General features: G+C 39.7%; 1 protein-coding gene across 4 annotated transcripts in view; it reads left to right on the top strand.

Annotated features, from left to right (window-relative positions):
• The window catches only part of LOC107653729 (kinase suppressor of Ras 1-like), a 35,167-nt gene that overhangs the window by 22,858 nt on the left and 11,637 nt on the right, over positions 1–672 (top strand). For all 4 annotated transcript variants that reach the window (XM_016440535.1, XM_016440534.1, XM_016440533.1 and 1 more), the window contains one exon: positions 509–656. In XM_016440535.1, coding sequence (XP_016296021.1) covers positions 509–656 — 148 coding nt within the window. The remainder of the gene's footprint in view (positions 1–508; positions 657–672) is intronic.

The following is a 672-nucleotide window of genomic DNA, read 5'->3' as shown; positions in this document are numbered from 1 at the left end:
GTGCACTTTGGATGGGATAAATGCAGAGCACTAATTCCGAGTATGGGTCACCATACATGGCCACATGTCACGTCACTTTCACTTTCACTTCAAATCAATCACACAGGTTTGTAATTAGGGAATCAGATTAATTAGTTCTAAGAGGTCATGTGTCCTGGGAATTTGAAGAGCTTTATTCACAAGAGAATGCACTGATTGAGGTGAGTGTGTCCTGTTGTATGTGGCCCTAAATCACATGAATAACCCTCTAATAGATCAAATATAAAACAGTAATAATGGGAAATAGTATTACAGTTTAAAATAATTGTTTTCAGTTTTAATGTGTTTTAAAATATAATATATTCCTGTGATGCAAAGCTGAATTTTCAGAATCATTACTCAAACATTTCTTATTATTATCAATGTTGAAAACAGTTGGGCTGCTTGTTTTTTGGAAACCATGATCTTTACTGAAGCATTTCTAAAAAGGTATTTTAGACTGTCATTCTGTCTCTCTGGCTCTTGTCAGGCAGTGAACGTGAAGCTGTCATTGGATGCACTGCTGCAGATGCCCGGCAGTCAGGTGAAAGAAACCATGAGACGGCTCGGCTCCAGTTCAGAGGACTGCACCAGGCTGTGCGCTGCCCTTAACTGTTTAAAGAGTGCCTCTGAGTCAGGTGAGCGCTCTTTCCC

This window comes from Sinocyclocheilus anshuiensis, unplaced genomic scaffold (genome assembly GCF_001515605.1).
Source record: "Sinocyclocheilus anshuiensis isolate Anshui unplaced genomic scaffold, SAMN03320099.WGS_v1.1 scaffold315, whole genome shotgun sequence".
NCBI classification, from domain to species: Eukaryota; Metazoa; Chordata; class Actinopteri; order Cypriniformes; family Cyprinidae; genus Sinocyclocheilus; species Sinocyclocheilus anshuiensis.
The sequence above is the reverse complement of the archived record's forward strand: the minus strand, read 5'-3'. Positions and strand labels throughout refer to the sequence as shown.